A 20,847-nucleotide genomic window follows, 5' to 3' on the forward strand; every position below is an offset into this window, starting at 1 on the left:
GGATACAAATTCGTAGATCTCAAAATACAAATACCCACAAAAGTCATCTGAGCCATCCCCTTCCTGAGACCAGACCTCTTGCTGAACACTTCCAGACGGAGAACAGTAAGTGTGGGGGGTGGGGACAGACTCAGCTATCTCTCAAGGATATCCAGCATTTCTTCCACCTTTCAATTAATCAAATAAGAAGCAAAAAGTCACCCAACAGAAACAAATGACTGCTGGTAAAAGAGCTAATGAATAAAGTGTTTCTCAGCACAAGAAGGTTGTGGTTCTCACACACCCAGAAAAATAGCATCGTGCTGTGGGCCTGCTACGTGCTACAAGGCGGGCAGACAGGTCGCAGAACTCCTTCCCTTCTGGCACTTCTGTCCACTTTTCCACACTCTGTAGTGCTCCATGTCTGTTTCAAAGAGTGCCCAGATCCACGTGCAATTCCCTAATAAGGACACTCTGAACAAAATGTCAAATGGGACTCTACAGGAGGAATTTGCTGAGAGTAAAACTGAGATTCTTTACTGGAAAAATGGCAAAAATTTCAAAATAAATTCTATACAGTCTTAATTGGGGAACAAAATTCGAGGTACTTTCAGACGGTACTCACAAGAATATAAACTGCTACAGTCTTTCTAGAAAGCAGTTTAGCCATACAGACCAAGGGCTTATACCTTTTGAGACAGAAGTTCCCCAACTACAAATTTAGCTTAAGGAAATAACCAGAGATAAGCAAGAATATATATTTATACAATATTCGCTTCGGAATATTGGTAAAAAAGTATGTGAAATAACCCATGAGACCAGAAAAAGATTAATCACATAAATTACAGTGTAGCCATAGGATACAGGATATTATGCAACTACTAAACATATTGTTTTAAGGTACATTGAATGACAAGAGAAATGAAGACACAGCTAATTAAAATGTATAGGTTTATAACTGTATCAATACCATGATCCTGATTTTGAAAAATATATACATACATGTACTTGATGAAAGATGAGGATACATACCACAATATTAACTAACAGTTGTCTGTGGGTGACAGGGACACAAGTTATTTTTTTTTTAACTTTTCTATTTTTTCTAGATTCTCTCCAGCAAGGAAATAATATTTCATATATCTACATCTATATATATGCAAACACATACTTATGTATATTTTGAGAACTGTTGAATATTCAAAGTCTGTCCTCCTACTCACCTAAATTAAGGCAAGTTTCTCCCTACTTTAGATGACTCCAGAAGCAGCCTCTGTGGCTCCCTACTGTAATTAATATCTAGGACCAAAAGCTAATATTTATGCATATATACACTCACACATTCACACATGTAGCAAGGCCAAAAGTGCCCTGGCTGTTCCAAAGCTAGGCAGAAAACTGCCTGATCTAAGCCATTCACGTTCCTGGATTTGAGCCAGTTCTAAATCATACAGGTTCTTAGTTGTTTCTGCTTCTCCTTCCTCTTGTTACTTCTTGGGAAAGTCTCCACCACAGGAAGAACAAAGGCAGAGAAAGAAGTTGAGACCAAAATATTAGTCTATTAGCAGCTCCAATCAGAAGATTTAGAAGGGCATGAAATCAATGACCAAAATGAGATTTAAAGACCCTCTGTGGACTTTTTTTTAATGTTTATTCATTTTTGAGAGAGACAGACACCGAGCATGAGCAGAGTAGGGGCAGAGAGAGAGGGAGACACAGAATCTGAAGCAGGCTCTAGGCTCTGAGCTGCCAGCACAGAGCCGGATGCAGGGCTCGAACCCACGAACTATGAGAACCTGAGCTGAAGCTGAATCCTTAACCAGACTCCCAGGTGCCCCTAGAAACCCTCTGTGGACTTTAATGACTCATGCTATACCAGTCCCCACGGAGAATTGGAAGCTGCTACCTTGTTTAAGAATCAAAGTACATGAAACTGTGTGCCAAAGTCCCTCACAGACGATGGTGTCAGATTCCCCCAGATGTGTGGGTCTTGGGTGGGACTCAAAATCAATCCTCTAATCTTCCAATCCTCCAAAAAGGCTGGCCATTTCTTTAAAAATAACATTAAATGTTTCAAGTCCTTCCAGGAAGTAAAAGAGAAAAGGGCCAAGTCATAAATAATTTAACATAAAGATGCTTCATTCCTACAAGAAGGGATTCTATAGAATTTGAGAGTTCTACTGATAGTGATTACCTAAATGCTCTGACTAAATACCAGATGACCTCAGTCGTGTGCGCGCGCGTGTGTGTGTGTGCGCGTGCACGCTTGGGTACAAATGTAAGTCTATGTGTACAAGTGTATGGGATATGTGTGTATAAAAGTATGTGAGCAGAGGTGGTGATGTGTGTACATAGGTGTGTAAGAGTGGTGTGCTAGGGAAATGGAGAGAGGGAGCAGGAAGTAATAGGAACAGAAAGTAGATATAAAACAAACCTCTAAATTAACTAAAGGGAACCAATATATTTTAGGTGACCTTGGAAAATCTGATTAAAATAAAGGGAAACTATTTTAAATACTATAAGTATCGTAAGTTCCAACACATCACAAGACAAGGAATATCTCCATGTTGATCATTTAGGAAATTAAGTATCAGTCCATACTATTCCTACCCTCACTCAGCTGAAGTTCTGGAAAACCTTCAGTCAATGCTTCCTCCATTTCAACCAATGTATCTAAAGCCTCACCACCACCAATATGAGGATCTGGAGAATGACTCCTGCTGTCCATGCCCTGGTCTGGGCTTCTGGGCCTCACATGAATAAACACACACAGGGGCGCCTGGGTGGCACAGTCGGTTAAGCGTCCGACTTCAGCCAGGTCACGATCTCGCGGTCCGTGAGTTCGAGCCCCGCGTCAGGCTCTGGGCTGATGGCTCAGAGCCTGGAGCCTGTTTCCGATTCTGTGTCTCCCTCTCTCTCTGCCCCTCCCCCGTTCATGCTCTGTCTCTCTCTGTCCCAAAAATAAATAAACATTGAAAAAAAAATTAAAAAAAAAAATAAACACACACACACACACACACACACACACACACACACACACACACACAGAACTTCAGCCTTCACCAACCTTCCTATCCACTCACCTATGACCACCACACATGAGTGTTTACCTGCCTTAGTTTCTTATATGATTCTGCCTTGCTTGGTTCCAACCATCCATCCACCCAACATTAAAAGCATTCTATATACTATTCACTGGTGATCTCATCTATACCCCCAACCTACTCAGTTGGGGTATAAATACCTTGGTCAACTCTGTCACACCCTTTCCCAAACCCAAATATCGGACTTTGATCCCCACATCCCCGGGCCTGAGGCACTTAAGTGGAGATGACTCCAAACAGCTCCCATCTACCAACACAGGGCAAGACTCTCCCAGATGGCCCAGCTGCCATGTGCATCCCCCCACTTCAGTCTGCACCGCCCTCCCCACACACACATCAAGATCTGGTCCCTTGACATCAAACCACGTTGAGCTCACTTTCCCTGCTCCCTTGCTAACGTGAATTTTACTCCTGGCTTAACACCCCTACCTTCACCTCCACACATACATTCATCCTCTAGGCTGGTCCCATTCATCCTCACTTCCACCCCTCCAACTATAAGTTAACTCTGGTAGGCCTTACAGCCAAGATCACACAACAGAGACACAAGGCTGTGTTTCTCTGGCTAAAATGTACTACTACTAGGGCTGCGGCTACTACTAACTACTACTACTACTAATAATAACAGTATTTTGTATAGAACCAAGCTTACAAAACATTGGTTAACATTGCCTCCATTTTTACCGCTTGAACTTACTAGCTCTACTGCTCTCAATGGATCATCTACAAACACCCACTGGAAGGGGAGAAAAGAATGTTTTGAAGTCAAATGACACAGAAACATATGTTCCTATACCTACATGCGAAATATGTAAGACCAGTTCAGACTCAAAAGGAGCCTCGAGATGGGCAGTGAGCCCCATCAGCCCCACCCCACCATGGTTACTGCAGCACTGGATATACCAGAAAGTGGTGAGCCACCACTGTCCAAAGGAAATTAAGGAAGACCAACAAGACAAGTGCATGAGGTGGAACACAAGCCCTGTTTCAACAAGTGTTAAGTCCACTATGTGAGGAGCTGAAAGAAAAGCCCTGGTGTAAAACACGGTACGATTTGTGTCAACCTTGTTGACGCAAGATGGCAGGTAAGAAGCCCAGCGTCTCCTCAACCCCTACATATCCTAAGCACAATAAACTGACCCTGGCCCTGGACACGACAGCCTGATGTCTCCATAAAGCACAGTCAAGCTCACAGGCAATGGCCCAGAATTCTCTGTTGTGTTACCCCTGCCTTCACCCCACAGCGACTCCCAAGACCTGAAGAGGTTTGTAGGGCTTGCCTTTGATCAGCCGCTCAGGTCTTGTCCCAGGTAAGGTCCACATTGCCTGTGCCAAGTGTCCAAAGACAGTGGCATCGAGAGTAGAAAGCTTGGGCCCCATGATGTACTTCTTATCACCTGCAACAGACAGAGCACAGAGGTCATTGGGCTGGCCCACACTGCCCTACACAGTCACCATGGCATTCAGCACACATGAATTCTAGGTTCATTTAACTGCACGTCAAAAGCTTTGCAGAGTCAAAATGCATGCACCCCCTTTCTCTTAAAAAAATTAGAAACAAAAGTAAAACAAATTAAATAATTTTATATGTCAACCCATACAATAGCAAAACAGGGAAGTAACTGGGAACATATCAAGAGAAGCAGATGAGGGAGGAGGTTCATGGGCAAAAGGGAGATCTGATCACCCCCAGCCCTCTGGAGCCACCTCCTTGTCTCAAACGCTAGAACTGAAAGCCTGAGATGCTTGAGAATACCTGGAAGTTTGCTTACATGGTCTCAAAAGTAACTCAAACCAAGAACACCAACCTCAGCACTTGCTTTTTTAGATTAATACATTTCCTCAGGAAAAACAAGAAGCCTAAAATAAGTTACTTAGGAAGTTTGGAGGCGAGGTTGTCCATGCTGCCCCACGGTCTCGGCAACGCTCTCGCCACTGAGCACCAGCCTCCGCGAAAATTACAGAAAATAAACAGAAGGCGTGAAGTTACAGGTCCAGCCCTGGGATCAGGCTCACATATGATGGTGTTTCGAACTGCTGCTCCCATCTCTCCTTTTCCATCACTACTGAACTAGTTCGGTCCTCGCCACCTGGACTATCACACATGACCTGTTAAAATGGCCCCCGGACGTCTCCTCAGGTGCTGTGGCATACAGAGGCAGCACAGGTGGTTTATATCCTGGCAACATCATTATTCACTGTGGTAGGCTGGTCAGTACTTAACCTCTCAATGCCTCAGTTTGCCCACCTGGAAAATGGGGGTATTACCAGTGCCCATCCCTTAGGGGTATTGTGAGGCTGAATGGCATCATGCACCGTATCTATGTACCTCACACATTAGCTTCCATGACAGCAGCCCCTCTGTTTCTCCAGCCCGTTCCATATCCCACCTGAACTTAAGTCACCATGACAAGACTTTTCACCATGTCACTCCCTTTCACAAATACCTTCAATAGGCTGTAAAATGGGTTATGAAATAAAGCCCGAACTCAGAATTCCAGGCTCAGGATGCTCTGCCTCCAACCCATGTTCCAGCTTTGTCTGTCACTCCTCCCTTATTCTAGCACACCTGGGGAACACCTGCCATTCCCAAGCACGCTTCGTGCTTCCCAAGGTTACACTTTTGCCCATGCTGTGCCCACCCCTTTCCCTGCCCCCTACAACCTGTATGTGCCCCCCACTTCTCTCCATTTGGTAAATTCTATCCATCCTTCAAGGTCCAGCACCAGCCTCCTTCCAAAGCTTTCTCTATTCTTTCTGGTGGTAATGGGCGCTTTCAGTTCACACAGCTCTGTGTTCAAATCTCGCTATTACACACATGACCTTATAGGACTTTAAGGCCTTTTGCGCCTATTGACTTCAATTTATGAACCACAAAATGGGAGGAATTGCTGGTTGTTTAGACGAATAAATGAGGTGACCTGAGGAGAGCACACAGAAGATAGTTCTTCGGGCGCTTGGGTGGCTCAGTCAGTTAAGCGTCTCTCTTTTTTTTCTTTTTTTTTTTCTTGAATGTTTATTTTGAGAGAGAGCACACATGTGCCAGCAGAAGAGGGGCAGACAGAGAGGGAGAGAGAGAGTCCCAAGCTGGCTTGTGCTGTCAGCACAGAGCCTGAAGCAGGGCTCCATTTCATGAACCGTGAGATCATGACCTGAGCCAAATCAAGTTGGATGTTTAACCAACTGAGCCACCCAGGCACCCCTAGCATCCTACTCTTGATTTTGGTTCAAGTCATGATCCGAAGTCATGAGATGGAGCCCCACATTGGGTTCTGTGCTGAGTGTGCAGCCTGCTTAAGATTCTGCTTCTGGGGCGCCTGGGTGGCTCAGTCGGTTGAGCGTCCGACTTCAGCTCAGGTCACAATCCCATGGTTTGTGAGTTCGAACCCCATGTCAGGCTCTGTGCTGACAACTCAGAGCCTGGAGCCTGCTCTGGATTCTCTCTCTCTCTCTCTCTCTCTCTCTCTCTCTCTCTCTCTGCCCCTTCCCCACTAGTGCTCTGTCTCTCAAAAATAAATAAATGTAAAAAAAAAATTTTTTTTAAGATTCTCTCTCTCTCTCCTTCTGCCCCTCTCCCCCACTCACATGCTTGGTCTCTAAAATTAAAAAAAAAAAAAAAATTAAAAAAAGATGATAGGGTCTTGCCTCTTCTCGCCCTGCCTCTTGAGTAGCATTTTTTTCCCATAGTGTGCTCTGTGCTGGTGGGTTTTTATCTTTCCAACTATATGGTAAGTTCTTTGAAAGTAGGAAAAACTTCTTATTTTTATGAAACAAACTCAAATACAATGTTTACTACATGCCAGCATGGTTCTAGACGCTGTACTCTAAAAATATCCACCCACTTCACTGCTCTTGAGCAGCAAGCTGACAACACTAAGTATCCAATGACAGTCAACAAATTGGGAAGAGAAACGGCTGGAGGTGTGAATGTGACTTAACAGGCCAACATGGCATAAGTAAAGCTGGAGGCTAATGATACGGGGCTACCGACATGTAAATGTATCCAATCAACACTTTGTACACCTGACACAATGTTTCATGTCAATTACATCTCAATTTTAAAAGGAAGTTAAAAACAACAACACAAGGACCAAGGAAAGCCCTACAATTTGCTGAACATGCCCAAATTGTCTTTTCTGGTGACGACACGAGCAAGCTGTTCAGGCCAGAGCCCTCAGGGGTTTCCCATTGCCAACCAACGTCTCCCTTATCTGGGTCTAACCCTGGGATCTAAAAGCCCACTACCTGTATGCTGGGAACACACGGAAAAAATACTGTCTGGGCAAAAATAACAAAGCAAACCTGGGTAAATCATTTGTTCTCAAGAGTGTCAGTTATTTCTTAAATGGCGCTCCCTGCTGGCTCCATGCCTTGGCATTAGTGCTGGCATGAGAGACGCAGGTTGGCCAAAGCACCCTGCCCCAGAGCTCTCATGCCACTGTGCAGGGGCAAGAGAGGTGTGCCAGCCAATGGTCCCTCCAGGATTGTGCCAGGGCTCAGCCCATTCAAGGCCCTAACATAAGAAAACTTTTCTTCCCTCCAGAAAGAAGAAAAACAAGATAGAGGACAACTACAGTAGCTTCCTGATCAAAAGAAAGAAAAGAAACTGTGGATCCCCTTAGTTTGATTAAAAAAGAGAGAGAGAGAGAGTCTAAGGGAAACGCCAGAATGAAGTCAGTAAATTGTGATGGCTGTTGTAGAATCCAAAGACTCTGGGGGCAAGAGGCAAAAATGCATATGGATAAACAAAAAAAATTGGGGGGGGGCACCTGGGTGGCTCAGTCAGTTAGGCATCCAAGGCTTGATCTCAGCTAGTCATGATCTCATGGTTCCTGAGTTCAAGCCCCGCATCAGGCTCTGTGGTGACAGCGTGGAGCCTGGAGCCTGGTTGGAATTGTCTCTGTCCTTCTCTCCGCCCCTCACCTGTTTGTGCTCTCTCTCTCTCTCTCTCTCAAAATAGATAAATAAACTTAAAAAAAAAAAAAAAAAAACCTTGGGAAACCTAAAAACAGAGCACATGGGACCTTGATAAAAACAAAAAATTAATAAAAAAAATATAATCATTTGAGGGCGCCTGGGTGGCTCAGTTAAGCATCTGACTTCAGCTCAGGTCATGATCTCATGGTTTGTGTGTTCAAACCCTGCGTCAGGCTCTGTGCTGACAGCTCAGAGCCTGGAGCCTGCTTCTGATTCTGTGTCTCTGTCTCTCTCTGCCCCTCTCCTGTTTGTTCTCTGTCTCTCTCTCTCTCAAAATAAACATTAAAAATTAAAAAGAATATATACACATAAAATCATTTGAATCTGTACCTCAAGTAGTACATATAGTATTCAGCCCAAATTTCCCATTTAGTGTCAGAGCATTAAAACTAAAAGTTCACAGAGTTAGTAATAGAACCAGACTAATAAGGCTGGCATCAGATCTTTTTTTTTTTTTTTTAATGTTTATTCACTTTTGAGAGACAGAGAGAGACAGAGCATGAGTGAGGGAGGAGCAGAGAGAAAGGGAGACACAGAATCCGAAGCAGGCTCCAGGCTCTAAGCTGTCAGCACAGAGCCCAACGCGGGGCCCAAACTCACTGACGGCGAGATCATGACCTGAGCTGAAGTCAGACATCCAACCGACTGAGCCACCCAGGTGCCCCTGACATTCAGATCTTCTGATCTCTGGCCTCATACTCTTTGCTCCCTGCAACATGCCTCATATACACAGATCATAGTCTCAGGGATGTTCCTTCTGGAACAGAAGGAGGGTTGAGCTGTGATCATTTACAAAAAAAAAAAGGCTTTAGTTAGGAATACAGAATATAGAAAAAACAAAAAAGGAAAGAAAAGAAGTCTAGGATTTTTAAAGGTGCCTCCAAAAAAAATGGATGGAGTTTAGCATTTGTGGAAAATGCTGACTGACAGATACAACATTACAAGTGTATGCACACACACACACACGTTATAAATTTAGAGAATATTAAAATATACTCTGCTATTAAAAAGTCCTCAAGTACCAAATGGCAGGAAGCTTTTTAAAACCTTTTTATTTTGAGGGGCACCTGGGTGGCTCAATCGGTTAAGCATCCAACCTTGGCTCAGGTCATGATCTCATGGTTTGTGAGTTCAAGCCCCATGTCGGGCTCCGTACTCACAGTACGGAGCCTGTCTGGGATTCTCTCTCTCCTTCTCTCTGCCCCTCGCCCACTTGCTCTTTCTCTAAAAATAAATAAATAAACTTTTTAAAAAAATACTTAAACACCTTTTTATTTTGAAATGATTTTAGACTTATGGAAAAGTTACAAAAACAGAGTTCCTGTTTACCTCTTAATCAGCTTCTGCTTATATCAACATCTTATATAACCACAGCACATTTATCAAAACTAAGAAATTAACGCGAATACAGTACTATTAACTGCACTATAGACTCCATTCAAATTTTATTAGTTTTCCAACTAACGTCCCCTTGTGTTCCAGGAGCCAGTCTAGGATCCCACACTACATTTAGGTGTCCTGTATCCTTAACTCCTCCAAAGTGAAACTTCCTCACTCTCCTTGTCTTTCGTAACCTCAACATTTTTAAAGAATACTAGTCAGTTATTTTGCACCATGTTCATCAATTTGAGTTTGTCTAAGGTTTTTTATGATTAGATTGGGTCACGCAGGGATGCCTGGGTGGCTCAGTCAGTTAAGCATCTGACTTAGTTTCCGTTCGGGTCATGATCTCACGGTTGACGGCTGCAAGCCCCATGTCAGCACAGAGACTGCTTGGGATTCTCTCTCTGCCTCTCTTTCTTCCTTTCTTTCTCTCTCCCTCACCACCTCTCTTAAAAATAAATAAACAAATTTTAAAAAACAGATTAGGTCATACATTTTTGGCAAGAATTCCATGGAAGTAATAATGTACCCTTCTGTGATAGGTAATTTTATGTGTCAACGTGACTAGGCCACGGAGTGCTAAATTATTTGGTCAAACATTACTTTGGACATTTTTGTGGGGGTGTTTTGGATGAGGTTAATATTTAAGTGGAGACTGAGTATAGCAAATTACCTTCTCAAATATGGGTGGGCCTCATCCAATCAGTTGAAGAATAAACAAAAGTTCTGACTCTCCCCAGAGTAAGAGAGAATTCCTTCTGCCTGACTGCCTTCAAATGGGGATGTGGGCTTTTTTCCTGACTTTGGACTCACATTGAAACATTGGCTTATCCTGGGTCTTGAGCCTGCTGACGTTTGGATTGGAACCACTCCAACAGCAATCCCAGGTCTCTAGCTTGCCGACTCACCCAGCTTATCTTGTGACATCAGCCTCTATAACTGCATGGGCCAATGCCTTATACTAAAACTTTATACTAAATATATTTATACCAAATATACCAAATATATTTATTTATTTACATACAGCTTATTGGTCTGTTTCTCTGAAGAACCCGCGACTAATATGCCTTCTCAGGGCATCATAATAGAGCATCCATAATGTCTATGTGTCTTATCATTGGTAAGGTTAACCTTGACTATGTGGTAAAGATGGCACCTGTGAGATTTCTTCACTGTAGTGGTATTATTTTTCCTTTTGCAATTAAGAATCTTGGGAGAGCTATTTTGAAACTATATAAATAGCATGTTTCTCTGCAAACTTTGGCCCACTGATTTCAGCATTACTACTATGACGTTTGCCTCATCAGGATTTTCTGTTTCTCTCACTCCTTCTACCTGTATTGATTAGTATTTTACTATTCCCTACATCCCCCATCTACTAATGTATTCAATTATTTATTTATGTAAGTATGTATTCATCAATACTTATCTTATTCTATGGCTTATAATCCAGTACTTTCATTATATATTTTATTGCTCAAATTGCTCTAGTTGTGGCCTTTTGGACGTTGGCAGGAAGTAATTTTAAGAGGGAAATTGAATTTAGATTTGACTCTGCTTAGAGACAAAGAGGCCGAGCTAAGGTCTCAAGACTTCAGCACTACCAGCTTTCACCAAGCAGTTCCAGATCTTGCAGCCAGACATTGCAAAAACAAAACACTAAGGGCATTTTTGAAGGGTACTAAAGGAACAGGCTTGGGGGATGAGGCAACTCGAGCTTTATCTTCAGTAGGTAAACTACCCCCACCAGCTTCTGTAGGGAGGGACAAAAGCAGCTAAGAGATATCTGAGCACCCACAACTCCCTGCCAGCCTCCAGGCTGGGAGCGTGGACCAGAACCACTGGTGAGGGCAAATGAAGGCTGAACATATCAGAAACCCTGGGAGGTGAGGGATATCAGACTCCCTGAGGGATACTCCACCAGAGGCCAGTCTCCAAGCACCTGGAACACCTCTCCCTTGCAGAGCGCTCCTGACTATAAGGGTGAGCCCCCGTCACAAAAGAGTGTGGAGTATATCCAGCAAATGACGGCAGGGTGACTTCAGGTGCTCAGGGTGATTTCACAGAACTCCATGCCCTGATCTTCCAGTGGTCTTCTTGAGACACCAGTGAAGAAATGCAAGTACAGGGACCAAACAGTCAGAGGGGAGGAGCCATGGAGAAGAAAAGCCCACAGCAGGGGCAAAAGGAATTGGCTCCACTGACTAACGTTAGGGAATGCTAGCTGGTCCTGGGTGTTTCTAGAATCTGATCTTACCTTTCTTGAGTGGTTTGGGCAGCTCCTCTCCATGACAAACGCCATGATGCAGATGCAGTAACCACTGGGGCACCCAAGGATGACCAGAAATTGAGTGGGGGTGCTAAGTTAAGAATAACAAAAATGTTCTGGGACCCCAGAGGATATTTGCTCTCTGTACCTCAGACTTGAGCTGTGATTGGACTTTCTCAAGATCACTGGTCAAAATCTTGTGGTCCCATTAATATAAGGCTGCTTATCCTGACGTCCAAGCCTGACCTCTGGCTCTTTCCACAGTATCTTCCACTTCTCCTGTCACAGACAGCAACACAGGGCTGACCAGGAGACACCAGAACACAACAAAGATGAGAGTATATGGAAGAAGACTGAGCATGTTGGCCAGGTCCCTCACCCCCATTAGGACGGACTGAGATGATGGGTAGAAATGAGGGGGAAGGGTGAATATGGAGAACGAAGCCACAGAGTTGTCCAGGGAGAACTAAACCAACATGGAGTCTGAGAAGAATGGTCAGAATCCAAGCCTGAAGATTCAGACCAAACTGAGAGAACAAGCTGTAGAGTTGAAGCAAGCTAGGTTTGGTGAGCAGGGGAATCAAGGGAAGAGGAGAAAAGCAGAGAACTTTTCTAAGTGGGTCTTAAAAGTCTCACTTAGAGGTAGGACCACATAATGGCACAACTAAGAAAGAACTCCGGGTCCTAGGCTGTTTGCCTGCCGCCTGGCTCTCAGCCTCCACCTTGGGGAGAACGGGTGAGAGCTGACAGCTGCTAACTTTCCTGAGTCCCCAGCTGGGCACACCAAGGTCTAGCTAGTATGCATGCTCTACTTCAGTCAAACATGCTGAGTGTTCATCCTATTCCCCCAGCCTCAAACAACTTCTTATCTGACCTAAGTCTTCCCATCAGACTCAGATCAGGTCCTCCCTCTTCTACTCGGTGAAGACCACCCTCACTGTCGTGGTCCCACAGAGTACCTCTCATTTCCCACTCCTTTGCTAAATCCCAGAGGTATAACGGCTTAGAGCAAGGCTACTCAAAGAATAATCTGAGACCATGAGCATCACAAATTCTCACATCCCATCTACTGAGTTAGAATGTCTGGGAGTGAGACTAGAAAAATCTGTGTTTCAATAAGCTTTCAGGTCAGTCAAAATCACCTGGAGGGCCTGCAGAGCTTGGGCCACACTTTGAATGACACTGTTCTAGGTGATTCTTATCGTGCTAGAGTTTGAGAAGTATTGGTCTGGACGAGATCAGCGATCTTCAACTCAAGTACACATCATAATCACCTGGAGGCCTTTTAAAAAACACTGATTGATGCCCTTACCCCCACACCAGGAGTTTCTGATTCAGTAGGTATGGAGTGGGACTCAAGAATCTGCATTTCTAACAGATCTCAGGTAATGCTGATGTTGCTGGTCCAGGGACCACACTTCGAGAACCACTGATCTAGCTCTCTCATCAGGTAATTCATACATGCCATCGCATAGTCTTATTTACGTGCATGTCCTGTCTCCTCACGTAGTTTTTAAGCTGTTTGAGGACATTTAACCCTCTGGTTTACTTTTCTGTCCACCAGGTACCTATCACAATAGAAACTGTCAATTAGATGATAATAGCTGTAATTATGTTTGACCTCTGCCCTTTCTTAGAATGGAGAGCTATTGTAAGGATTAAAAGATAAAATAACGTGAAAGTACTTTGCAAACTAGAAGTGCTATTTTTTTTTAATGTTTATTCATTTTTGAGAGACAGAGACAGAGTGTGAGTGGGGGAGGGGCAAAGAGAGAGGGGGACATAGAATCCAAAGTAGGCTCCAGGCTCTGAGCTGTCAGCACAGGGCCCAACACCGGGCTCGAACTCACAAACCGTGAGATCATGACCTGAGCCGGAGTCGGACACCCAACTGACTGAGCCACCCAAGCGCCCCTAGAAGTGCTATTTTTTTATTTAAATTTTTGTTAATGTTTATTCATTTTTGAGAGACAGAGGGAAACAGAGCGTGAATGGGAGGAGGGGCAGAGAGAGACGGAGAAGCAGGCTCCAGGCTCTGGGCTGTCGGCACAGAGACCGACACAGGGCTTGAACTCACAGACCGCAAGATCATGACCGGAGGTGAAGCCAGACACTTAACTGACTGAGCCACCCAGGCACCCCTAGAACTGCTATTTTAACCCCAGTAGTCACAACAAGTCCTGCCTGTGGACAGAACCAGTCCAACATCTATCCCAGTGTAGAAATCCCTTCTCCCACTTTCCCACCACCTATTTCCCAACCCAATCCTGCTGGGGACTTCTCCATCACTTCTGGGGCAGGACAGACTATTCTATGGTTAGACAGTTCCAAACACTGGACAAAAATATGACTCCTTAGAACTTCCATCATTCATCCCAGCTCTTTCCTTTGGAATCACAACAGAAATTATGGCCATATTTACTCTACCCATTCCTAGGAAAATAAATCTCCACTAACATATTTCCAAGTAAAAGCTGACCACCTGCACATATATCAGTATGGAATAGTGGGTAGTAAGTTTACTTCAGGGCATTGGAAATAGCTACAGAAATGAACCTCTGACTCATGCCTGTTCCCTCCCTTACTAATTTTGCTCCCGTTTTCCGCTGGTCATGACCAACTCTGCTTCTGCCATTTAGCTTAAGACAAAGAGCTCTGCGGGGCACCTGCGTGGCTCAGTCAGTTAAGCGTCTGACTTCGACTCAGGTCATGATCTTGCCATTCCCGAGTTCGAGCCCTGTGTCAGGCTCTGTGCTGACAGCTCAGAGCCTGGAGCCTGTTTCAGATACTGTCTCTCCCTCTCTCTCTGCCCCTCCCCTGCTTGCACTCTGTCTTTCTCTCTCTTAAAAATAAACATTAAAAAAGTTAAAAAGAGAGAGAGAGAAAGGGCTTTGCTAGAAAATATAAGTTCAAGAGAGAAATTAAAGTCAAAAAAATTTCAAGCATGCATTTTTCTGTTAGTCTAAGAAATAAAGAGAAATTGTGAATTTCCTTCTACTTGAGCACTGATATGACTTATAAGCAGATAATTCCAGTGAAGTCAATGTGGACACCACCAACATGTCTATTTGTCCTTCTCTCACCTTTAATTACGAATTTGAGGAAAATTGAGAAATAAAAATTACTGAATACTTTCCCCAAGGATAGCACATGTCACAGAATCTTGCCAGCCAACTTTCCAGAAGACACATTAAGCTCTTTTTCCGCATATGAATCGCCAACAGAGCAAAGCTACAAGGAAAAATAAAATCTACTTTCTGTTCTCTCTTACACTCCTGACCAGACCCTCTTTGTTGGGCTACTTCCTTTAAAGAGCTCTTGTCCATATTCCCAGCATACTCTAAAATCGCTGTGTATGTGATTCTTTCCATTACGGGGGAGAAAGGAGCTGCTATCTTATATGTGAAGTTATTAATCAAGGAGAACACCAGAGGAAGCACCTAAATTTCATGCCTCCTCAGATTTAATTCTAGAAAGCAACTAGCTAGCCCTGCAATTTTCTGTAAGATTCTCTGAAAGAACACCCAAAAAGAATTTTTCTCAGCTTGTATGAATCATCTTGACCGAGTCCCCACTGGCCAAAACCAATCATCTCGCCTCTCCCTCCCCATCGCCTCTTTGCTGATGTCCCGGCTCTTCAGATTCTCTATGGATGAGACCAGGAAGTATATACCATCCCCACTATAAGGAACGAGTCGCATTTGTTCTTCTATACTTCAGTCCTCATAATGTGTCCTCATAATGTGTTCATAATGTGTCCGACCTTATGAACGTCACACACCCAAAGCCTCCATGGGCATATAACTGTAACTTTAGAAAACTTGGAGAAAGGATTTGCACCAAGTGGAAAAACTTCACACATGGGAAATCTAGATTAGGAAAGTACTCCTCAGAATGAGGCAAATGCCTGCTAAGACTCACGTATTATTATAATTTAATATCATTAAACAGTAGCTCCTGGAAATCACAAAGAACTACAACTAACCTCTCAAATGATGACGTAATGTTACTGACTCACTGATGATTGGCCTTATTCATCTCTCTTCTTCTTCTTTTTTTTTTTTTAATTTTAGAGATGGGGAGACAGAGAGCGAGAGGGAGAGACAGGCAGAGGAAGGGAGGGAGGGAAGGAGGGAGGGAGAGGGAGAGGGAGAGAGAGGAAGAGAGAGGGAGAGAGAGGGAGAGGGAGAGAGAGAGAGAGAGAGAGAGAGAGAGAGAGAGAGAGAGAATGCTAAGCAGGCTCCATGCTCAGCACAGAGCCCAAGGTGGGGCTCGATCCCACGACCCTGGGATTATGACCTCAGCTGAAATCAAAAGTTGGATACTCAACCAACTAAGCCACCTACGTACCCCTATTCATCTCTCTTCTTAAAGTTGCTACAATACTGTTGCTTCTGAGTCTGACTACACACTGGACTGAAATCTGAAGGGTTTAAAAATCACATGGGTCTCCCCAATCTCACCTCACCTTCCCATGTACACCTTCTTTTTTCTTCTTTTTTAAGTTTGTTTATTTATTTTGAGAGAAAAAGAGAGAGAGAGCACAATCAGAGAAGGGGCAGAGAAAGATGGAGAGAGAATCCCAAGCAGGCTCTGCACTGTCACCACAGAGCCCAATGCAGGGCTTGAACTCATAAACCATAAGATCATGACCTGAGCCAAAACCAAGAGTGAGACACTTAACCAACCGAGACACCCAGGCTCCCCCACCAAGTACACCTTCTGAGGGTAAAGAATACATATCACTCAACTCAAACTACATCCCAGAAGAGGCTTTCCCCTTAATTTCATTTCTGTCTCGGCTGCCCTGTATTCGGGCAAAGGAACCTGTTGTTCCATCTCTGTATTCAATAAGGACTATCTGGTAGCCCCCACATTCTGGTTTGGTTAGTGAAACAACACATCAGACAGAACTCAATGTCACATTGAATTTAAGTTCAAATCCTTTTATAAGGAACTTACCCTTTTAAGAAGACTGACTAGTAGTGGATTCCCATGGGAGGTTTTGTGTTTGGCCATCAAGCCATGCAAGCAATCTCCACAGCCCTCAAGGACTTTTATTCATTTTACAGATCTCAGGTTTCACCTTAGTCAGAACCCAGGATCCTCAACCATTTTCGAACATTGAAGCAAGCACCAAAAACTGGTAAAGATCTTTCACCACCAGAACTGTTTAGGGCCTGCCCAGAGTGATGGATCTTACTCAGATTCACTCAGTGGGCACAGGTCCCTTGGGGTAAAATCAAAGCTATCGATTTTATCTTTAAACATGGAAATCCTATATGTTCTTAAATGCTATGCCCATGACCATGCTAAATATCACATCAGAGTTCTGTGTGAAGCTTCTTCTTAAGTGCAGGACAGAATTCTTATCCTACTTTATAGGAAACCTTATTACTCCTGTACTGAATGCTTTTGTCCATGTATCCTGACCATTATACGGTTTAAAACGTGCCACATTACTCTCTCCCCAGTGCAGACTGCTTTCTCCAAGATCAGTGAATCCTGAGACAGAAACCTCCCACGTGCCAAGCTCTATTGCTTTGGAAAAGATACAGATTTCTTCAGAGCCAAGACAAAAATAACCCTTTAAGAATCAGAATGGGTAATCATAATAGTATCTTGAGAGACGGGAAGATAAGATTCTACTTCTGAAAGATGTAAAACCTTTTACTGAAAAACTTGAGGCAAATGAGATCTGATGCCTGCCACCCACCACAGCAGGATAAGCACTCTTCGGTCTGCTGACAGCCTGGCATCACTCTTCACAACTCAGCAGTCACTAAGTCTCCTGCCGGGATTAACAGGACAGGAGCCATGTAGGTGTATTTCTTATTCCTGAATAACAAAGCACCCAAAACTCAGCAGCTTAAAACAACAAACATTTATTGCCTCACAGTTTCTGCGGGTCCAGAATCCAGGCAGCCTTAGCTGGGTGCCTCAGGCTCAGGGTTTCTCACAGGCTATAATGAAGAAGTTGGCCAGGGTTGCAGTTAACTCAAGACTTGACTCAGGGAGGCTGTTTCCAAACTCATTCACAGGCCTCGGGTACTTGCTGGCTCTTGGCCAGAGATATGCATTCCCTGCCACATGGACGTCTCCATAGAGCAGCTCACAACAGTGCTGGCTTCCGTCAAAGCAAGCAAGTGACAGCAAGAGCAAGAGAGAGGAGATGCCCAAAATGGAAGCCACAGTCTTTTTATAACCTCACCTTGGAAAGGATATCCCATCGCTTCTGCCATATTCTATTTGTTGGAAGCAAATCAACAAATCTAGCTTACACTCAAGGGGAGGGGATTATACAAAAGGATGAACACCAGGAGGCAGGAATCACTGGGGGCCATCTTGGAGGCTGCCTACTACCGGAGGAATCTATCAGGGCTACATTCAAAAGCATTTGGAAGTTTAATGTCATGATACCTGTAGTTTGCTCTAAAATACTAGCGCGCGCACACACACACACACACAAATAGCGAAAGCAAATATAGCAAAATGTTAACAATCATTAAATCAAGATGACGATTATAAAGCTATTCATTGGACTGCTATTCTACTTTTCTGTGTCTGGAAAATTTCTTAATTGAAAAAAATCAAAACCACCTGACCTTGTTCAGTAATAATGGATCAAGGAGGAAAACTGTATCAACTAGACTAAATCTTATAACATTATAACATTTGGCAGAAAACCTCAATGTTTAAATAGACTATACTAAACCACCCTCATCTAACAGGTTATTGAACTGAACTACTTGGAGTTTATTTGGTACCCAGATGCTCTGACAGTCTCATCAGAATGGTTCCTTGTGACTCTGTCTAGATTGTGAAATCAATGAAGAAAGAAATCACACTAGATGATGAGCACTACTTGAGTGCTAACACAGTACACCCAGTACCCAGCCCCATGCCTCACACCTAGTAGGTACTCAGTAAACATATCAAATCTTTTAGACCAAAGTTATCCCTCCCATACGTGATGGCATAGAACTCTTGGATCTAGAACTCCGGGGCACAACCAAAGGCTTGTATAGGTGCTTGAGCTAATAGTTCATGAAGAACTATTTGGCCCTGTCCTAGACAGCTACAGCTCACTGTTCCATGGAGGCAAGATGGCCTTCTAACCAGGTAACACAATGAGTCAGGACCTTAAGTTCTCATGAGAGAACATCAAAGCCTGGACCACCTGGTTTCTAATGCAAGGAGAACTATCTTAAACCAGTAACATGGAAGAGCTCTACCTCTGGTAGTCACCAAAAGAATTAAACATAAAAGAGCTGACTCAGGGCTAGCTAAAACTTTCCCTCAACTTCTGCCCCCAAAACTATCTTATATTAAACGGTGGGTCTATGAGGTGCCTGTGCTATGGCTATAGGATAAGTTATAAAAACCTTTAGGCTCTCTAACCTCCAAGTCTATAATAACTTATATCAGAAAAAAAATATATAGGAACTACATTAAAGTAGGTCTCCAGAAATATGCCTTTGGAACAGCAATTCAATGCTAGACCTAGAGCTTTCACTAAGGAAAACTTTTATAAATGTTTACATTCAAAAACACTATCTAGGGGTGCCTGGGTGGCTCAGTCGGTTGAGCATCCAACTTTGGCCCAGGTCATGATCCCACGCTTTGTGGGTTCAAGTCCCATGTCGGGCTCTGTGCTGACAGCTCGGAGACTGGAGCTTGCTTCGATTCTGTGTTTCCTTCTCTCTCTGCCCCTCCCCCACTCTGTCTCTCTGTCTCCCAAAAATAAGTAAACATTAAAAAAAATTAAAAAACAAAACAAAACACTGTCTATAAGGGCCACCTGACTGGTTCAGTCCATACAGCATGTGACTCTGGATCTCAGATCTTATTTATTTTGAGAGAAAGAGAGCAGGGGAGAGGAAGAGAGAGAAGGAAACAGAAAGAATCCCAAGCAGGGTCTACACTGTCAGCACTGTGAACTCACAAACTGTGAGATCAGAACCTGAGCCAAAACCAAGAGTCAGAAGCTTAACCAACTGAGCCACCCAGGTACCCCTCAAGTTTCCCTTCTTACCTTGGTGGCCAAAAAAACTTAAACTGTGCCCGATTCCAAGAATACACTCATTCCAAGTACATGATTTTTTCACTCAATTTCTGAAAGTTTTGTATTATGGTTCCATATGTTATATTCCCCTCCCTTACATGTGGATTGCCTCAAATTCCTTTTGGAAGTTAGTATTCATTCAGCACACAGTTACTGAGTGCCTACTATTTTTCTAGACCTTCTGTTAGGTATGAGGGTTAGAGGGAAGCCAGTCAGTCAATTCCTTCAAAATAATAAATAATGTTCTCGGGCAAGGTTTGGGGAAAGTTGGGGTGGGGGGGTGGGAGGCACAGAAAGAGGCCAGACAAGTACAATATGGTACTCCATGATGGAAGTCATTACAAAATGAAACAGGAGAGAAGAGCAACATACAATGTAGGCAGCCCCATGGGGCTGGAGGAGGCTGAGAACATCAAGAAAGTTTCCAAGTAGAAATAAAACGTACACACCTGTGGAATTAAGCAAGGCAAGGGAGACCGCCTATGTGAAGACATGAAACTGCCCAACAGCACAGTGTGCTTCAGGAATCCAAGGGTAATTTACTGTGGTAGAAAGCAATGTGCATGAGAGGGAGAAGTAGGAAATGAGGATTGAGATGTGAGCAGAATTCAAGTTGTAAAGAAAAGGAGTTTGGATGTTAGTCTAAAAGACTGAGAGCCTACAGTTCAGATTTACATCTTAAACAGTTAGATTAAACACGCTAAGAGCCTACATCTTAGATTAAACACGCTAGCAGAATTAAAAAGCAGACCTGGAGATTGGGACATCAGCTAAGAAGCTGTGGCAAAATCTAAGCAAGAGACATTGGGTGCCCCTCCTATAGCGATGGGGCAGAAAGGAAGTTGGAGATGAAGGCATTTGGTGAGCACCCTGGTGATGAGGTAGGTGTATCCATTCCTTTGGTGAGCAAGCACTGATAGAGCCCTCAGCTCTAGAGACCAACTCCTGGGTCCAAGCCTGACCCCACCCCACCGCTTATTAGCTATGTGCTCTTAGGTCAGTTAGTAAACCACTCTGTACCTCAGTTTCCTCACTTACAAACCAGGCATAATACTACTGATAATAATAAC

The 20,847-nt window shown here is 43.7% G+C and overlaps 1 protein-coding gene across 9 annotated transcripts in view; it reads right to left on the minus strand.

Moving 5' to 3' along the window:
* The window catches only part of FAXC (failed axon connections homolog, metaxin like GST domain containing), an 80,661-nt gene that overhangs the window by 12,791 nt on the left and 47,023 nt on the right, over positions 1–20,847 (minus strand). For all 9 annotated transcript variants that reach the window (XM_023254190.2, XM_019830999.3, XM_045057875.1 and 6 more), the window contains one exon: positions 4,364–4,480. In XM_023254190.2, the coding sequence (XP_023109958.2) occupies positions 4,364–4,480 (117 nt within the window). The remainder of the gene's footprint in view (positions 1–4,363; positions 4,481–20,847) is intronic.

This window comes from Felis catus, chromosome B2 (assembly GCF_018350175.1).
Source record: "Felis catus isolate Fca126 chromosome B2, F.catus_Fca126_mat1.0, whole genome shotgun sequence".
NCBI classification, from domain to species: Eukaryota; Metazoa; Chordata; class Mammalia; order Carnivora; family Felidae; genus Felis; species Felis catus.